The sequence below is a fragment of the Zerene cesonia genome, chromosome Z (assembly GCF_012273895.1).
Source record: "Zerene cesonia ecotype Mississippi chromosome Z, Zerene_cesonia_1.1, whole genome shotgun sequence".
NCBI classification, from domain to species: Eukaryota; Metazoa; Arthropoda; class Insecta; order Lepidoptera; family Pieridae; genus Zerene; species Zerene cesonia.
Genome location: NC_052122.1, coordinates 11,730,922 through 11,748,941, shown reverse-complemented (window position 1 = coordinate 11,748,941; position 18,020 = coordinate 11,730,922). Strand labels below are relative to the sequence as shown.

General features: G+C 33.1%; 1 protein-coding gene across 3 annotated transcripts in view; it reads left to right on the top strand.

Moving 5' to 3' along the window:
* Nucleotides 1-18,020, top strand: part of LOC119835879 (protein cab-1) — a 54,955-nt gene that overhangs the window by 13,719 nt on the left and 23,216 nt on the right. For all 3 annotated transcript variants that reach the window (XM_038360959.1, XM_038360960.1, XM_038360958.1), the window contains exon 2: nt 8,708-8,901. In XM_038360959.1, coding sequence (XP_038216887.1) covers nt 8,708-8,901 — 194 coding nt within the window. The remainder of the gene's footprint in view (nt 1-8,707; nt 8,902-18,020) is intronic.

Sequence of the window (18,020 nt, the reverse complement as noted above, 5' to 3'; positions counted from 1 at the left end):
GTGCTTGACTTGGCTAATTGTGCTTTCGTGTGTCCCACGTGCCGGCTGCAGTGCTTTCACAATGGAGACATTACGAGGATGCATTACGCTGTTAATTTGGTCTTAGTTACTAGACACCTGGAGTTTAATACCTGCAAGTGGTTGTAGCTGTTAGGATTTAAGTTGTATTCCATTACGGCATAAATGAAAATGATGATTGTGAAAATTTATATATAAAACAAAGTTAGTTACATATTTAAGCTCAAGATCGGTTACCGATAACGAAATTGGTATAGAGATGGTTTGAGACCTAAAGAATGACATAGGATAGTTTTTATCTTGAAATCCCACCGGAACGGGAATCATGCGTGGAAACCCTGAAAAACCCTATGTCTATTTTTTTTAATTTTCTTTCTACTTCGCGAGCAGTTCAGATTAAAGCACATTTTACTCGTCATCCGGTATAAAATGCACGTAAAGCCGAATTTAAGAGCACTAGCGACTAGATTACCTTACAAATTAGGTACCATATCGTTCCCAAAAACTTCCAAAGATTCAAATACTAGCTTAACGAACGACACGAGAATTTCATATATATAGAATTGTGAAATATCATCGTTTAAAAATATATTATAAGGCAAGTAATTCGTATTCGTTCAAAGCAAGGAGTTAGATTTATCGTATAATAAAATCACGTTGATATTCGTTGACAGTCGTACATGTGGAGTAGGCACTTCCATATCTCGCCAGCTATGCTTAAGTGCCTTTAATATTCCAATAAAGATACGACCAGAATATTAAAGGCTTTATTGACACACAACAGATATTTCTACGTAATAATGTGTATAGGTTTACACTCTCATCGTAGGAGACAAGCCCGCTAGGCTCTTATATAATGATGCAAAGAATAAACCGTTCGACATACGTAAAACCCACACCCACGCAGCAGCTAATTGGCAACGTAACTAAACCAAAACTAATGAACCGAAAAGCAAACCCAATATTCCGCTAATCTGATAGAAAACGTCTATATACGGACCATATACGAAATGATAAAAACTTATCTAATAGGCTTAGTATTTCCTTGAATAAAAGGATTTGTTTTTTGTGTCATGGTTGGCAAAGAATCTGGTGGATTGTCTGATGGCGTACTATCACCGTCTATGACTATTTGCATGGATTGCCGGCTTTAAAAGGTGTGAAATAAAAAAAGGATTGATGAGGGAAAACTAAAGGAGTTGAATGAGTGAATAAAGGGATACAGCCCTACGGCTCTTCCACTCAACGGACGAAACACATGCTATTTCACGTTAAATTAAACACAACAATTTCACGTCGGTGTTCTGTATAGGGGGTATAGAATCTTCCCCGGTGTGAGCTGGCCCTATTCGTGTCAAAGCGCGCTCGACACCCACAATATAATTTCTTATGTATGAAAAATATTTTCTACTTTATAATGGTTGACAGCGAGTCACGATCATTGATCATTTATAGCTAATATTATTTTATACAAACTATAAAAAGTTTGGCGTCTGAAGTAGAAAACTTCGCGTATTTTCCTAAAAAACTGCTTCTTGCTACTAAATAAAATCTATAGATTCGTTCCGTATTGGAGACGTGGAAATTTAATGAGATTTAATCTTTAACACTTCATCAGAGTGTGTTTATATTCATAGTTGATTTTGTATAAGAATAATGTTTTTACATTCAAGTTCCTTCGGTAAATAGCATACAAATTAATATGACGAAAAAACTTTAAACATGTTCGCATTTACTGTTCTAGTAAATGGGATGCTCATGCAATTTATAAGGAACGCCATAGCAATTTTATTGCGATAATCTTTATACTAGGGATAAATTCTTGATTATTATTCAATAAAAAATTATATTGGAATTCTCCAGAACATATAGCTTGCGTCTGGATATAGTTATTGATTTTTTTATGTCACATGGAGTAATATAATCTAGAGGGATGCGCGAGTGACCTACTACCCTACTACCAGTTTACTATTCAACTTCTTCAACATAGTCGGTAAACTATCGGATAATCATATATAACTGATCGGACATATTTTCAAGCCGGAACCAATTTCTGTTATTTTTTCGTACTCTGAAGGTCACTTACCTTAAATATTGTATTTATTAACTTATCAGCCCGGAAGGAACTGATCGTGAAATCTGTCGCTGGCTCGAGGCCCATCTCAAATTCAAACTCAAACAAACATCAAATCCAAATCTCAAATAAAAGCCGACTTATGTCTATTATTACTTATGTGCTATTTAATATATCGATAACCATTGCGTGTGATTTACACTGCACTTAACTTTAGCGGATTATAACATTTTATATGTATATTTCAAATATTTTGTACCGCACGATTTTGTCGATGTTGTCGATGAAAATTCCATGAAATTAAATGCAGTAAACCTGCGACGACGCTAGTAACTTCTGGTTCTGAATATAATAAATTGTATTTAGTTGTAAACTTCAATGCTTATATAAATCTTACTTCATACAAATATCCTTTGCTTTGGATGCAAATCCATTTTCATGAAAAACTTGTTTCAAATCCGATAACCTGAAAGCGTAAGGGTATGTATACTTACGCAATTATAACACCATAGTATATAATATCAGAAACTGTTCTTATATTATGTAATTTATCCACCGAGGGTGTAGACAACACTCAGTTTCGCCACAGTATATATATGGAACAGAATGGTAACTATATGATAACCAGCTGTTCGTTTTGAAATGGTGAAAGATTTTTTTAAATCTGTAGTTTTTAATTCAGTAGTTTTTATGTGAAAACATTACCAACAAATATATATAAATTCAATCTTTTTTCTTTATAGTGTTTGTTTAGATAAGTATAGATTACCAACGCACCATTGAAGTAACAGGGTTAATACTTTTTAAATATTTCATTATTTACTAGTTTTCCGCCCGCGGCTTCAACCGCGTCAAAAGAAAACCTACTAAGTTCCCGTTCCTGTAGGTTTTTCATAGTTCGACCACCAACTACGAAAAAAAAGTTCGAAAATTTTATGATGTATCGTATAAGTAAGTGTATAAGTGAGTTTCGTATAACCGTATACTACACAATATTCTTCCGACATCTAAAAAGATCATAGAAATTAACTGATACGCTCACTACTGACAGGACTGCGCCGAGTGCTCAAACCCTCGTCGACACGCATGTGTGTGAGTGAACCGTTTCGAACGTTTTGTTGGGAGTTTCCGTACTGCCCCATATTTATACTATGGTACTGCTCTGACCCACTTCTCGAAGCCCAACTCTCAATATCGAACATTGATTGCACATACTTAGATTAACAGTTGTTTTGTTTCAACCCATTTCAATTGAATACCTGTAGTTTGAAAATGTTTCGAAATACTAAACTGTTAAAAGTTAACAATTAATATGCTGCATAATTCAATAATTTGATACTCTTGTGTTTAATTTAACGTGAGAGTTGTTCACTCTGTAATTTAATTATATAGAAACCTTCGGTTAATTCATACTTGAATTATTTCACACGCATTACATTTTATAGACTTTCGCATTAATTGTTCCTTCTGATATTACATGGTGTTTATAAAAGGAAAGTCAACAAATAACAATTAAATTACTTTACCTTGCAAATCAAATTTCAAACCCTTCCAAACACACGCCACACGATCAAATAAATCATTTTCTATTTGTCTAATGCAAATATCACTACCTATCTTTCCATTTTACATTCCACTTTTTTAAATATGTACACAAAAATTTTACGTAAGGTACAAAGTCACAAGTAAATCACATCAGCTGTGAACATTGCGCCTAACATTTACAGGAACATAACATTTTGGAAATTGAGCTTTTACCTGAAATATCTCATTTCTAATATGATTTCTAATACGTCACATAACATAGTGCTCGGGGAAATGCTCTAGTGACTCGTGTACATCCATTAACCACCCTCAGATTATTATTACTATTAGTTTTAGCAGTCTTTGTTCATCGCATACGCCCTTTTATATTTTCTTTTGAAATATTCTTTCGGAGAGCTGTTTATTGTAGCGTGCTGCGTGATATACAAAACAGCTGAGTTTGCTGCTACTACAATCTGAATATTTGTGAAGCAAGACTTGCCAAGCTTAGAGAATTTAAATCGTCGTTTTGCGAATTTTCACAGAAATTCCTTTTAGAATATAAAAATGTATGATTATTGTGAGATTCACAAAAGCACTCATGGCTTGCGCCAACCTAAATCTCACAGAATGTCATCCAAATAGTTGGTTCGAATTTAAAGTTTTCTGTGTATACTTTTTTTTTAAACATACTACTTGTTCATGGAAGATCGACCTTCACCCATCTGATAACCAGATGAGAGCCATTTTAACACGTTTCTTTTAGCTTCACAACTTTAAACACACTTTAAAGGGACAGATTTAATTCAAACTTTGTACACTTATCAGGAAAAGGTTACTATACAATAATTTAATTGAGTTTATCATATTATTTTGACAAGAATCGTCAGGATTAAATAATTGCCTATAGATAGAGATAGAGCGCGCTTCCCTAGAAGGTGCCCGTTTATTCTTCTCTCGAAGACCTCCAGATTGTACTCGTCGGGGAACATAGACTCAGAAAGCGCGTTCCAGTACCTGGCGGTTCGAAATTAAGTAGAACCGCTTTGTCCAGATGTCTGAAATATCTACCATATGATGATGCCTGGAGTCTCTGCGCGTCGACGATGGATAGAAAAAAGCAGCGCACTCTCCAAAGTGTATCCGATAGAAGACCGACAGACTTGCCACTTTGTGCCGATGAGCGAGGCTCTGGAGTCTTTTGGCTACAAGATCCGTCCATGAGTCTCTTAGTACCCCTCTCTGTCTCGAGTACTTGGCGGAACCATCGAGGGAACAGTATTCCATGCACGATCGGACTTGCGCTCGATAATGATTGAGCAACAGTCCCGGGCTGAAATACTGTCTTAACTTTGCAAGAATACCAAAACTTCTTCGTTCGGCCATTTAGGCTTTTGATTCAATGAATGAACCAAAGTTCCTAATCTCAACTTGTCTGGGGAATACTTCTATTGGTACTAGGAGTACTTCCTATCATTAGAAAATACCAAGAAGCTCAAGATAGTCAGTTATCGGCACGGATACACTTTGTAAAGACGCAGCCAGATGGTATGAACTCTGATTAGCGGAGAATAGACACGCCAGGGTTAAAGAGATTTAACTTGACCAGATTGGCATCGTCCCAATCGGAGACTGTCTGTTAGGACAAGTTCATTCGATCGATCAAGAGTGAAAAGCAAACCTGGTATAAGAAACAAGTGAGATAAATAATTGATTCTAGCATAAAAGCGCATTTTTTGTTTTAGTTTTTTAAACTATATTTAGTATCATTAATATAAAATATTTGTAAGCTCGCCTAAGATTGCTTGCACGTCGAAAAGTGTTCATTGCTATTTTAACTGATCATTCTTATGATAACCAAACATTTTTAGTTCAAGTTATTTTGAAACATCGAAAATATTCATTTATTGTGAAAAAATTTTTCTGTTTTCTGTTCATATCTTAGTGACGTACATTTTAGTTTAGAACAATATTTTAAGGCATAAATAAGGACACAATTTATAAGTTGGTAATTTATGCAAATAAAATTATAGCAACTGCTATTACTGCAATTTCAATATTTGATCGAAACTACGCAGATGCTCGGTTTATTTACCGACACGTGGGAAGTGTTGACCAATTAATAATTTCGCTCTCTGATAATTTATTTACAGAATAAATATTATAGAGAATATTAAGCTACAGAGTGACTTGTTAAAAGCTCTCCGTTGTTGAGAGCTGACACATCTTAAATAATATATTATGTCTGATTGTATTATTATTTCTATTTCATTGTTATAATGCTATTATTGCAATAATGCTAATTGAGTAGATACTATATTTTAAAAGTTTAAACTATTTCACATAACTTATATCCAGTAAAATACTATAATATTACTGCTTAATTACTACATTAAATACATGGACTATAATTTAATCTAATATTTGTTATATTCCATACGAAACAAAGTCATAAACACTTTTTACCGACTTTCCAAAAATTGGTATCGTTTGCTTATTTATAATATTCTTTCAATTGTTATGACTCTTTTAGTGTAGAATAGAAAATTATTATGTTATGGTTTTAATTTAGACTCCGGTGGTACCTGTCTCCACGGGGATAAAACTTATGATGTATCTCCAACACTCTCACTCCAAATTGCTACTGAACTATCGTCAGAAAGGTCTTTTAAAAGTTAGCTTGAGCTTTTATTCATGACATTTCATTAAGATGTTATATGTAAAAATATTGGGGGAGAAAGTTAATTTTTTTTTTAGCTAAGTATTGAAATTCTTTATAAATGAAGAATTTTTGAAAGAATAGAAAAAAAATGATCACGAGGCAGGAATATACTAGCCTTTGGCTAATACATTCATTTTTCATTTAATGGCTAGGCTTTGCTACGGTTTGGCTAAAAGACGCGAAGATGAAAAAAATCTGTTCTTTAAAAAATTTACTAATTATCAAAATTATATTGCATTGCAGAACAAAATAACATTTTTTTTCAATTAGAAGTTCAATGGAAAACGAAAGATTACCGATAAAAACGTAATTCATAAACAGCGCTATACACTATTCCCAAATCAGCAACACATGGTGCAAAATGAAAAAAGTTCCATTCGCGATACAACAGATATGATAAAGTGCGTTCATTGTCAAGTGCGGGTTAAATCCAAATTGCAGCCCAACGTCGAGCGTCACGAGTCTCGCCTCAGCGCATACGAGTTGAGATACGCTTCCGTGTCCCAGACCATTGTATTCCCGATCGAGGTCTATATTTAGTCGGTTGTTAGGTGGAGGTAATGACTAGGAACGATGCATTATAGACCCAGAGTTTGATTACGTTAGTTGTATCAATTCGCATTGAAACGAATTTATCATTCGCATTATGAATATTTAGAAACTCACTATGACGTAGAAATAAACCTTTGTGAATGTGTACGAAATTGGATGCATGCAACTCATGATTCATCACGGTTTATATGAAACTAATTTACCAAAATATCCTAACCAAGTAAGCACGAGTCATGTGCATTATTATAAATGCATATAACGCACACTAGCTATCCCGAGCTCCATAATCGCATCTACACGCATATATCCGGTGGTCTGTTTAATCAGAAACAGCTGGCATTTCCCAGCATTGTAATAATTGTGAGATTACTACTATTTATTCAATTTCACGTCACGACGTCCGGGATTGCCTGTGGCGAGTGTCGGCTCTTCCCGTGTAAATAGATTCAGTTATAATTTAAATGAGCAATATGGAAATGGTTTAAGCAAAAGAGGACTGGATTTCTAACGTTTTTACCACAAATACCTTCAGGCTTGAATAGGTTTGTTGGGTACATTTGCGTTTTCTCTCTTTTCTGGTATTTTATACGGAAGCGACGACCATTTCCTTAATATAGGTATCGAGGGGCGTCAAACATGATGTCAAAATTTGGTGACCATTCCATTATTGTACATTATTTCTTATTGAACTGTATAGATTAGTTGGGAGTGGAGCGTCCACATTTGAAATATTTGTTTGCACGCTTAATTGATTTTAATGGTAAAATAAGTGCTGGCTCGTTTTGGCAAATGTAGGCATTACGCATTTTATACTATAGATACAGTTTCAGCAATGAAACAAACGAATTTTAGGCATCTCTTACTTAAACTAGACTTAAGACAGACGCAGATTCGGATAATATTCTGACAAATGCACCCTTCATGTGTTGAATCCTTCTAACGAGACGGTACAGCCATCCTCATCCAAACCTGTAATTAGGGCGGCCTAATTTCCAGTTCACAATGTTGCTAATAAATCCTTTACTGGCTGCTCGTTTACGATCCTATCCATTAAACGTCTCCTTAGCAATAATAAAACTTCCATTTATCCCAAGTTTACTGAGGTCCTTGATATCCTTAACGATCTTCCGATTTAAAAGCATCAGTATCCCATGATTAGAACTTTAAAATACGTTGTTGTAAGTTGATCCTTTTCTTTCCCAATGGACAAACACAATATTTAATGATATTGAACTCAATGAATTAACCTTTTGTTGATGTTTGAGCGTTGTTTGAAGCCTTTGCAAACAATTACAGTCTCTGAGAAAATATTGACCTGTAGCTTTCTTTATTTAACAATGGAATAAAAATAATTGAAGTTTATAGCATATTTTTCCTTTATCAATCGAAAATGTTTCTTTACTAATTATCGTTTCTGTCGAAGTGTGTTCAATAAAGTGTTATAAAAATATTTCAACGTATTCCGATAAGTAATAAAGGAATGCAGGAGCACCACCTAACACAATCATGTATAGAATTAAATTTTATTTTAACATTTTACATAACTTTAGATTAGTATATGTTCATAACATTTACAACCAGCAGCGTTTTTGTATACTGAAATATGGCTGAAATAAATCCAAATATTCTGCATCTTTATTTTCAAAGCTATTGTTAAGTATGAAACTATATAATCTCACATAGTTTCTATCGCATATAGGTACGAATTAAATAATAGCTAAATCGCTCAGCATTGGATTTGTCCTTGTTCCATTTGTGGCCATAATCGCCGCAGTCACACAATACAAGTCAATTTAACATTTAAATCGCTTCAACAGAGGCGCTGTCACCGGCAGGCGCATACAGTGCGAGCAAAGACGCAGTGGATCCGGAGTTGTATCGAGATGTAATCGTCTCCCCCTTCGAGCCTCACTACGTTCAGTATGACGATAGTCCAAGAATGTACTCTATTACGAGGGAGGATTTAATGAACTTTCCGCGGCCTATCACTCCTGAAGATCTGCTGGGCAAGGTAAGTGGAGGTTTTAAACGATCGTTTTAATCAATTATAGTAACCGTTCGGTGGTTTAAGGTTAGTACGCTCTTTAGAATGAAATTACATTTAATTTTTAGTATTATAGCATTGAAATGCTTTATAAATGAGAAATTTTGAAAGAATAGAAAAAATTTGATCCGAAGGCAGGATACGAACCTGCGTTTCTTGCCTAACCGTAGCGACGCCTAGCCTCTTGGCCACACGTGATCCGTGTGAGGATCACGGGTGGCCGAGAGGCGTATCCTGCCTCGGGATCAATTTCTTTCTATTCTTTCAAAATTTCTCATGAAATTACATGTTATATTTGCCTCACGAATACGTAGTGAACAATTTGATTCATATAAATTTTATAATGGCTATTCATGAGCAAATTTTGATAGTAAATATATGAGAAGTAAAGAAAGCAAGGAAGGTGTAGTATGTATGTCTTGATTTACATACGTTACCTCTAAGGAAGGTGGAATTTTTCCACCGATAAAGGAAGAGAATCCTCGCGATCCCGAGGCAAAATGTAGTTTGAGAAATTGTATACTTATTACAGTTGCTCGCGAATATAATATATCCAAATATACGTCTTATTTAGTTCATATATATCATAATTAATTGATAAAATTTGCAATGTTAAAATATTGCATATTTATGCTATTTCCAAAAGCAGGTATATATTTTTTTATTTTTTTATTATTCATATGTTGGTCGCAATATATCAGAATTGAAATGTGAAAGCATGTACACAACATATTGCTGTATTGCTATCGTTATCAACGCCACGAGTCGCCCGCCGCCCTATCGCAACAAGAAAATGTTTTATTCATTTTCGAACACTTTCCTGCGAGCATAATTACAGGGCTGGAGTGATTATATGACATGTTTTGAATCATAACGTGTCTATTGAACTCAATTTGTTTTTGACCGAATAATTTCTGGTTGAGAAGGTACGTAATGGGTGATTATGTTCCTTCTTAACCAGAAATTAATATTTAATTTAATAGTAAAAAAAAGCATATCATTTAGATCATCAGTTTTTAACACAAATAACCTATATTGTTCGAGGGGGGAACAATATAGGCTACTTGTGTTACAAAATGATGGGGATGAGGCTGGAACAAAAATGCAAAAATACGTGCTTAAAGAGACTTACTTTAGGCCAATGTACGCAAAGTGTTAAAAAGCTGTAGAATTTTAAATTTGTAAGCCAACACTTCAATTTAATATGTTAATTGCATACCTACTCGCAAATGAAAATTTGTATAATGACTTTGTAGAAATTTCAGGCATGTAACCGCAACTATACTATTTTCTGTTAGGTTCCACCACAAATGATTTCTGTTATAATTTGCATAATTACGAAAGCAATATATATTTTAATTGATGTTCCAAACAACTCGCAGATTGATAGGGTTATTTTTATTTTTGTAAATCGCTTACTTCATGGGCTGTAAAAGGTTCGTTTATCGCCTAATAACTTACATACAACAACCAGTTTTATTTATATAATTGGTTCTATAGTGTGTTCGATAACATCGCCTAATGATAATAATGAATTTAATGATGTTATTTCTTGATAAACAGGATGAAAAATGATTTCTGGATGCGGGATGTCATTGGAAATGTATTTTCTTTTTCATTTATATTTGATTTAGAGTTAATATTAAATTTATTTTTATAGGTTAGGTTTTGATTAATATAGTCGACAAGAAAGGGATGGAAAAAAATGTATATGAAAAATTTATATGTATTTTTTAATATTTATTGATTCTATGAATTTATTTTTGAGTGGATACGATTATAACGAGTAGCAACTCAATTAGAGATTGATAAAGGTCTTTCCCTTATGGGGTAACGATACGAGGAATAAGCTTGTAGGGTACCTACAAGCAATTTCTAGTTCTAAAATACAATAAATAATTAGGAATCAATAGCAACAAGACATACTGTTTCATTTTTATATACCTCTTGTATTTAGTATAATTAAATTCTTCCGTTAAATATAAACAAAAAAAATCGATAACGTCCTAACAATTAAAGTAATAAATCATGCGTCGTTGCAATAATTTTGTAAAACATTAAACAGTAGCCACTTGAGCTGACGCTGACTCATTTCGATGTTTTGTAGAAAAGTTTTATTTAAAGCCAGTTGTACTTCGACAGTTCCCAGTATGTTTGTGTTTCGTTTAATTCCCGCGTCTATTGGCTCTCCAAACAGGCACTAACTTCTAACTAACAGTTTGAAACCGACAAGTTAGTTAGATACTTGAAACTTGTTCGGTCCGAGATTGTGCTTAGTAAATAATGTTAATAACATATTTGCAGGAAATATAAATAAAACGAACGCGGGCCATTTCGAAATTCGGCCAACACGCTCCGCTGTGAGGAGTCTAGACGCGATTGTTTTTCACATTCAGTTTTGTATTTATGAAGGATTACTTTTGCATGATGAATGAACGAGAATTAATGGAACGTGGATACCCATTAGAAACATTTTAGTAAAAATGTACAGAACTCGAATGTATAGGTACTCCCGTTAATAGTGCCTCAGCCAGGATGGTTATGCAACTATCAGCTTGGACTTTAATGTCTATAATGTGGAAGATTAATGTATTTTGTACAAGAAGTTACAATGAAGATTTTTTTTTTATTATAGATACCAAGAAATAATGTTTGAGCCCGTTATTCATTCAAAATGTCCTATTTTTCATAACTAGGATGGACAGTATATTTCAGTTGGCTTCTTAAAACACTGAGTATATATTTTTGTTGCAATCAGTAATCATAAAAATCGTTTCACCCAGCAAAATGTTATTACCGGTAACGTCATAGAAGTCATCTAAACAAATAAAAGCGAGCACTCGAAACAAAATGTTGAAAAGTCAAACATTTCTGTCGGTGTACTCTTACAGAGAAATAAATTACAAAGTGCGCTCTCGTTTTATTAGTGAATAGCTCGCAGTCTAGATGCAAGTTTTATTAAACTTCCATCTAATTCGAATATATGCAAGTGCAGGAATCCCGGCGCGCTCGCGCTTCTTTCTTGTAACTGAATAATACAATATATTACAATGTTGAAATTCTCGGAGGATGCACAAAGCGCCTCGTTTCGTCTTTTCGGAATATGGTAACAGCGTGCATGCCTTTTACTGAGATTACTTTCTCTATATATTATTCAAATTATAATGTATTTCCTGAAATATTATTGTGCACAGTGCACAATGCGAGCGCTCGTATCGGTTTAAATTCTATTATGATGTCTGAGAAATAGCATTAGTGTTGTTGTGCCTTTTATGTAATGTGAAATGTTGCCCTGCATATAGATTTTTAGATTTCTTCATTTTTCTTATCGAAGAATATATTTTATATTAACAGTACTAAAACAAAGTCTATAAAATTGTATCATTGATAATGTTACTCTTGAACTACACGAGTTGCATAGAAATTATCTTAAAGAGTTCTTATACGGATGAACGTGTAAAATATTCAAATGAAGATAGTTTCTTCAGAATTTTCTCGTCCAGTTAATCGAGGCATAACACGCCCCACGTTTGTTTTGCGTAGCGTTCTAAGTAAGTTCTGACCTACATACCGATCGGCGAACATGGATACAAGCAATATAAAAATACACGTGTCTTCCAGTAGATTTAGGACGCTTAGACCTCCTTAGCGAGTTAATGATAACATCGCCAAGTTCAAGTTGATATGAAACTAAAGTTTGAAGCTAAACTAAACATATTTATCTACACTTTGAAAATAATTCACGATAACAGGTATATCAACAGATTACTTATTTTCAGAGAATATGTGAAAATACCAAGAAAAACACATTCTTTTAAAATAGATGTATCATTTCGTATCGTATGTCACCGCATTCCTTACGAATGTAGGGCACGCGTATCATGCATTCCCATTGGAAAAACTGATCCCTGTAATATATTTTTACATTTTTTTTATATATGGTATTCATGTGATAAGAAGATATAGACAACATATTGTCTTTTTATCACTAATATACATATTATTACAAATATATAATGTCGGGCGTTCTTTTTTTGTTGTTTTTTTTTACAATTCTTTTCGGTCCCATTCTCGGTGGCGTGTTTGAAATCGTCCATCCATTACTGTGAACACAATCTAAAATGAGATACCCGCTGATATGAATCAAGTTATATTGCCAATTTTATTTCTGCTCTTCAGGTTGCTGAAATGCGATTCACTGGAGTACAATATGTACAGGAGTTATCGCTATCACAATGCATTTGTGGTTGAGCGAGTCTGTCGGAACATCTGTGTATATTGTTGTATTTATATAAAAAGTTGGTATTTTGAGAGATAGTGTGACTTTATCTCTTGATTTTTAAAGTACATCCGTTCTGTGGCCAGTTTTAGATTGTCACCAGAGATATTTCTAAGTGGGTGAAATATGTGGACAAGAAATCCTATAATATTTAAAATAATGAAACATAACCATGCCTACATCGCTCGCATGATAATCCCTTGTTCATAAAATAAATAAAACTGCATATTTACATGAATATTTCAAAGCACCCGGAGGCACGTACAGCATTGAATGGCAAACACAGACTAACGTGACATTTAGAAGAATTGCGTCCAATCAAAGTGTAGAGCTATGCAAATATTGCGTTTCTATTTATTCCTCCCCTGATCTAATTCTGTGACAACTGCAATATATATTGAGATTACTCGTGATCCGGGTCAAGCGTGAATATCGGACCTACTGCAAACAGTTAGCATGATTGCCTATTAGATTAATAACTGACAATTATCTGGCGTCATATTGCATCTCGGGTAACTAAACTATGGTAACAAGGTTTATTATAAACTTGAACTATTAAAATAATAGCGGAAGGATCCGTTTCATTGCTTATATTTTACTGCTTTGGTTAAAGAATATTTCGTTGGGAATGAGATGTTTCATTGGCGATAAAAGTAGTCTATTCTTTCTTCAAACTATCGCATATTAAATTGATCCATTGCGACGTGAAAGAAGAACAAACAAACAATCACACTTTCGCATTTATAATATTTAAAATTAAAATTATTTTAATTAATAGTTAAAATCTTTGGTTTTAATCGAGGAAGTTAAGTAAAGTACACTTATAATAGAAAATGGTCAAAATAAAAACTTCAGTATAGTAATAAACATAATGAGATATCATTAGTATAATTGCTATGACATATCTGACTATTTTCGGTTATCATATATTGATTTCTTAAAGAATAATTCTTCGTTAATGAATAATTGAAAAAAAAACTCACTATGCTCTAATATGATATAGCCACTAGTATAATTATGTTTAAACAAATCAACACTTAACAGAAATTGGGAAATAGAAATTAAACATAGATTCAAAATCTTCTTGTTTACCAGCGATCAATTCCAGACAAGCTTAGATTATAACGGAATAGACAAAAATATTATCTTCAAGCAAATCTACTGTTATTTTTCTGATGAAACAGTTGCGGCTAGACATGCTATGGCCTCCGACAGTTGCCTGACATTTTATAAGCCGGCAGAACAATGACTTTTTCGGATTAATGTTTTAATATCTTTTTTCACTGCTGTTCGTTTGGTATTCACTAGGATTAATCATTTTTAATGGCTTTGTTTAATTTCAGCTTAGGCAGAAAATACAGTTATTTTGTAAGTAAAAGGATATCCAATGTACTATATATAACTACTTATTAAAATAAGTTTTTATCTACTTTCTATCTGAGGTGAATTCATGACCTTTAATTTTTAATTTGCAAAAATTAATATTGAATATTTTTTCATGAAAATGAATATAAACAAAAACAACGTTTTAATTATCGTATCAAACTTGCAAGCCTTTGTAAAGGCAAAATTGCAAGCAAAAAGGTTAACCTGCGTGTTATCGCAAACGACCCAGCTTTGTAATTTTCCTTGCAAAAGGTTACACAGCGAAAAATTTTATTATATTTTTTCGCCTATCACTTCCTCGACGCGTATTTCTATAAAATGTTTAAATAATATTTAACCTTTACTATTGAAACTCTTCATTATAAATACTGGAAAATATTACATGAAACTTATAAATCACTTAACGTTTATAGGGTGAAACTGCGACTCATCCCGATCTCATTACAGAGTTATATCCAAGTGTATATAAAGCCTCAAAGAAAATTAATAAAGACGTAGCAGCGCTTCGAGTCTTGTGCAGCAAAGCAAACACGCATGAGTGATATTAAGATATACTTACTCGCGTGCGAACTTCGGAAACATTGCTTTAATTAAATTACACGATCACAATAATTAATAAATGAAAAGATACACTCACAAGGAGACACGAGATATCGTAGACTCGTAGCTGCGACTTAATGGATATGGGAAATGGGAGTGTAGCAGCTTTATGTAGGCATTTTTCATGCAAAACAAACAAATGTTAGGTGACGGCAGCCAGCCAGACATTGACATCAAAGTGTTTCGAAAATACCAGTCCTTTGTGTATTCGACATGATCAATGAGACTTTGATGGATAATCTTACCACTCTGCTGGGTATTATATTTTACAAAGAGGATTGTTTGGTTTTAAAATATCGTGTGGATATTAGTATAAATCGCTTGAATAATGTATACAAATATGTTGATATAATATAAATTAAAATGAAAACAACAAGTTTAGTAAATATAACATATACATAAAGACAATTGTACTTCACTTCCTTCAATCTATACGGAAGGATTCCATCCTTTTATCATTGGAATTGCTACGTGCCCTTGTTTTAATACGTCCTTAAGAATTACAGTACCTTCCTTTATATGAACTAAAGACTGCCTATTGAATGTAAGAGATTTATCTCCGATGGAAAGGGTGAAGGAAATGTAATATGCTTAAAGCAAAAATGCTTGCAATAGACCATCTCATGCGAGAGACTCATCATTCGATCGATTTTTATTTTCCATGTTGAACCGAACCACCAGTTCGGTTACTGGTGATTCACCTGATAGTAGCTTTTTGGCGTCTTTACTATGATATTTTTGGAATACGTTTGCCAGAAATTTAATAGTAATTTATTCATTATTGAAGATGAATAAAATATACCCTATTTAAATATATAATGAATTGTGAATGTAATATTTCATTGTCTTTTAATAAAAATAAATATTACCTGTATTTCACATTTTTTTGGTTTCTTCTTGGCAAATATTGAAGGTTTTAATCACGAAAATTAATTTCGTTTAGGGCCGCTTCCATTTAACGTACCTTTAGGTGAAATAATATTTACAATAAACCTAGTTTCACAGTTTTCAACAAGTTTATTTCCTCCGTAATATCACAATGTTAAAAGGTTTTTGTCAATAGATTTTACGTCATCAATAAAATTCTTTTCCTTTTTTTAACTTCGCGATGTTTAAAGGGTTTTTTTCGCGCGTTATGTTGAAATTGAAACGAAAAATACCGAAATAATATTATTATTTGAAAATATATAAGTAGATGTATATTTACAAACGAAAATTTAGTAATATTGGATATATTATGTAAATAATAAACAACATTATAATATACAGTTATTTATTATTTGTAAGTATATATTTTAAAAACACATATATTCTGATACTTAAATAAAATATAAACTAAAACCGAGCCTAGTATTCGCCTACGCCAATTAAAGATCAAGCTCCGGTCAAACGGAATTAGCTCAAATTCTAGCAGAATTCAGAGGATACAGAAGCCGGTTAGAGGATAGTTCAGTAATCGCTTTTAGTTTAAAGCAATAGAGGATCAATCACTAAAATCACTTAGCTGTTCGTAGCGACCCGGTTACTGAATCATCAATTGAAATGTTCCGCCAATCAATAAATTGTATCATAGACCAAATGTCGAAATATTTTAAACATATTCACCAATTATTCACGTAGTTAAACATTAGCGTAACTAAATCTATTTTTATTAAAACTTTTATTATGTTGTAATTACAATAATATTTTAGACTTAAAAGCTTGCCACCTGGCTTTCTTTTCAACCTTCAGAAGAAATGTTTATCGTTAGTTTTGAATAGCTCCTTCCATCCTCGTTCCATTAAGAATCTGAACGAGAGTCCAGATGTAGATAAGTATTCTCTCATTACTTGAAACGGGATGTGAAAATTTGATTTTAATGAAAATCATACCTCTTAGTCGAAATCAGATTGTCGTACAAAAAAATTTTGAATTGATTTTACATCAATAGATTTTACGCTGCTTCTATTGATATTCCTTTATTTTTAAATTCACATTTATTTCTATTTAATCAGCGAAACCAACATTTTAATAGATTTAGATATTTGGATATTTTTATTGGAATTATAAGACAACACTCTCATATAGATACAAATAAATATATCGCTCACATTACTTGTAATTCTATAATATTGCTCTCAATACCGACAATATTGAATTTAGCAAAACTATAAGGAACAGAATAGCACACACGTCGTCTTGCAATCCATAGTACATTAACATTTACCAACAGACAAACCGTGAAATTAATAGCTCCTAATTTAGCATTAACGTTGTATTTGAATGCAATTTCGTTTGAATAAATATCTAATAGAAACAAAAACGCAGTTAAACAAAACTCTTCCACTGTTTTGACATAACTAGCTCTTCGCCCCGACTTCGCACGTAGCGACTTCACTGACAGCCTTGGTCTATATTTTATGATATATGTAATATAACCTATATCAGGCCGTGAAGTTGCATCTTTCTAAGACTAAAATAATTGAAATCGGTCTAGTACTTTATTGCGTAAGAACGTTACAAACTTACCAAAATACAAGTTTCCTTTTTATAATATTATTCATCATCATCAGCCCATATTTGTTTCCACACAGGCCTTTTATGAGGTTCAGGACATAATCCACCACGCTGGCCAAATGCGGGTTGGTAGATTATAATATTATTGTAGATAATTAATCATCCAAGCAAAACCTTAAAAAAACTGTTACACTTTCTTCATATTTCTAATAGATAGTTGACTTCACGTATTGCTGAAGATAAAATACATTTACCATAATACATTTATGACATACCGCTTAACCTAATAAACTTAACGTTAACCTTAAACTGGTAAGTTATGGAA